Source organism: Trypanosoma cruzi, genomic scaffold (genome assembly GCF_000209065.1).
Source record: "Trypanosoma cruzi strain CL Brener 1047053516675 genomic scaffold, whole genome shotgun sequence".
NCBI lineage: Eukaryota > Euglenozoa > Kinetoplastea > Trypanosomatida > Trypanosomatidae > Trypanosoma > Trypanosoma cruzi.
This window is the reverse complement of record NW_001849407.1, coordinates 79,598-82,061: the sequence shown is the minus strand read 5'-3', so window position 1 is coordinate 82,061 and position 2,464 is coordinate 79,598. Positions and strand designations below refer to the sequence as shown.

General features: G+C 50.6%; 1 protein-coding gene across 1 annotated transcript, besides 1 other annotated feature; it reads right to left on the bottom strand.

The window, feature by feature from the left end:
* Window positions 1-2,464, bottom strand: Tc00.1047053508129.9 (adenosine monophosphate deaminase, putative; the record flags this gene model as incomplete). The annotated part of the gene is made up of 1 exon (XM_797627.1): window positions 1-2,464. A coding segment is annotated over one exon (2,464 nt), but the record flags the coding sequence as incomplete, so codon positions are not given.
* Window positions 1-2,464: a sequence feature (heterozygous, Esmeraldo-like haplotype).

Sequence of the window (2,464 nt, the reverse complement as noted above, 5' to 3'; positions counted from 1 at the left end):
GTGTCCACCTGCACGTTGAGGTCATCCACGGTGAGTGTGTTTGGAGAGATCTGCAACTCCTGCAAAAGTTGCCGCAGTGTCTGCGGCTCCCTCCCCTCCTGATGGGACACAATGTCATCGCCATTGTTGTTTGCCTTTGATACAATGAAGTTTAACAGATGCCGCGCCGTCATGCACGTCTCCACATGGATGTTATTGTCCACCTTTGTCGCCTGGTAAAAGTCACGGTTCTGTGAAGCTTTTTTTGCCGTTGTCCCTGCTTCAAGACTGCGGTTTACCGCGAGGTGCAGCATGAATTTGTGTTCAAGCAGGTTTAAGCGCCGTGTCGTGAAGTTACGCACATGAATGTTCTCCAAAATGAGCCGAAGCTCCTGTACATGCACACGGAAGTCATCGTAATGAAACATATCTTTTGGAAGTCGCGGGATTTGGTGCACCTCGTGTGGCACAAGAACCCCCTCGACCGTCTTAAACATCCATTCGTTCTCATCAAACGCTTCGTCACGGCGGAACGCATTCTCAATTTCGTGTGGGTTCAACATATCCTTCCCGTCCAGGACCTCCCCGAGACGGTTCAGGCCAACGTACTGAGCACGCAGTTCCAATGCGCGGTGCAGTAATTGTGTCGCCACCGTGTGAGAAGGATCGCGCTCCGGCGGTCCAACAAACACCACCCGCGGATACTCAATTCTCGGGTCCAACACGACAAAAGGCACCTGACTTGATAGTACATGATTTGACTGCACAATTGCGGTAGTAGTCACAGAACTCGTCGCAGAGTATTCTCCAGTAGAGGTAGAACAGTTCGCAGCAGTAATAACGGCAGCAACAGGCATCTGTGACGCCACAGTGGTGGTATCATCGACACGTGAATTTTGCTTTGCCGCCTCGGTAATGATATTCAGTTCCGTCTGCCACATGTCCTGCCGCAACTCCAGGCGTGCGGTCGGCACTTTGCTGTACTCAAAGATATTTCCTTTAGGTCCTTCCGTCAATAAGGCTTCGCCCAGCCACGCCGCCTTTGTGCCATATGGAAAGGACGATATCATCACGGAGTTAAGCGCAATCTCACAAATATCAATACCGGAAAGCTGATACAATCGACTCGCCGTACCATATTCCTCAATAAGTGGTTCTTTAGAAAGATGAAATAGCAACGGTCGATCAGTGGCAAGTGACACGTTCAGACCACGGCGAAAAAAAATATGAAATGGGTTTTGCATGTATGGAAGACCCAGACCGTTGTTGCTTAAAGGCGACATCACCATGCCGATACGCTGGATACCGTAGAGATACTGCAGCACAGGCTGGTGATCAAGAATAACACCGTTTGCCACACTATCACACAGAAGGTAGGAGTAAACAAGAACATCCATCTGACTACTACGTCCACCGGCAATGGCACGTAACTGCAGTGTGCCAAGTCCTTTGCGACGACGAAACGCGTTCAGGGAACAGAGATTCACCCAGATGTGGTACGCAAAGTAGAGATCACAGACATTCTCTGACCAGGAAACCTCCGCTGGCCGCCTCGCTTTCCTCTGAAACTCACTTTCACGCTCTTCCTCATCCGACACAATCACAAACCCACCAATACGAGACAAGAAAGATGCCACCTGCGTGTTTTTTGGATCCTCTGGTGCCAAAGTCGCCATAAAGAGCGGCAGAAAAAGATTCTCAAGATGCTGCTGGTAATGTTCGAGTGATTCACGCGTCGTCTCCTTCCGTATCTGTCGCCGAGGCAACGCAATGAGCCATTGATTGTTTTGCTGCTCGTCCAGCCCGTTATCGTGGATCCAGTTCGCCATCTTTTCCCAGTCATCCGGGGAAAGACCGCAGATTTCAATGATGCTCTCAGTAGCTTGAATGCTTCGCTGCCGTGAGCTATTAATTGCCATAATGGGTCGCACGGCTTCCGCAAAGTATCGTCCCTTGTTCAACGTATCTGGCGTGAGGAAAAGACGCAGAAGTTCTGCAGTATTGCGGCCAGCGCGGTTCAACTCCGGGTCAAGCACATCGTAGCGATACAAACGCTTTTCGCTTGGTGGCGAGAGGCCAAGTCCATCGACACTCATCTGGGAGGGATCTGCGAGGTCCAGTTGTTCACATAAGGACTCTAGCGTCTGAGGCTCTTTGGTATCACCAGCGAGATACACCACTTCACCCCCCTCCAACTCCAGCACCTCCTGAATGTATTCGACTAACCATTGCGGATTCATGATTGAAGAGAGATAGACACCATTGTCAACCTTCGTGCTGTTGGCGAAAACGCCACCACCGCGGCGATAGCGATCCAAATTCTCAATCTCATTGTTGCAGAGCTTGTAGAGATTATACTTTTCTTCCAGCACTTGCAGACGTTGGGAACACGCACGGCGGCAAACAGGGTGCTGCAGTGTGATATACAGCGCCGTGACGTCGTCGTAAAATTGTTCCCACGGCACAATTTGTGTGCATTGACCGC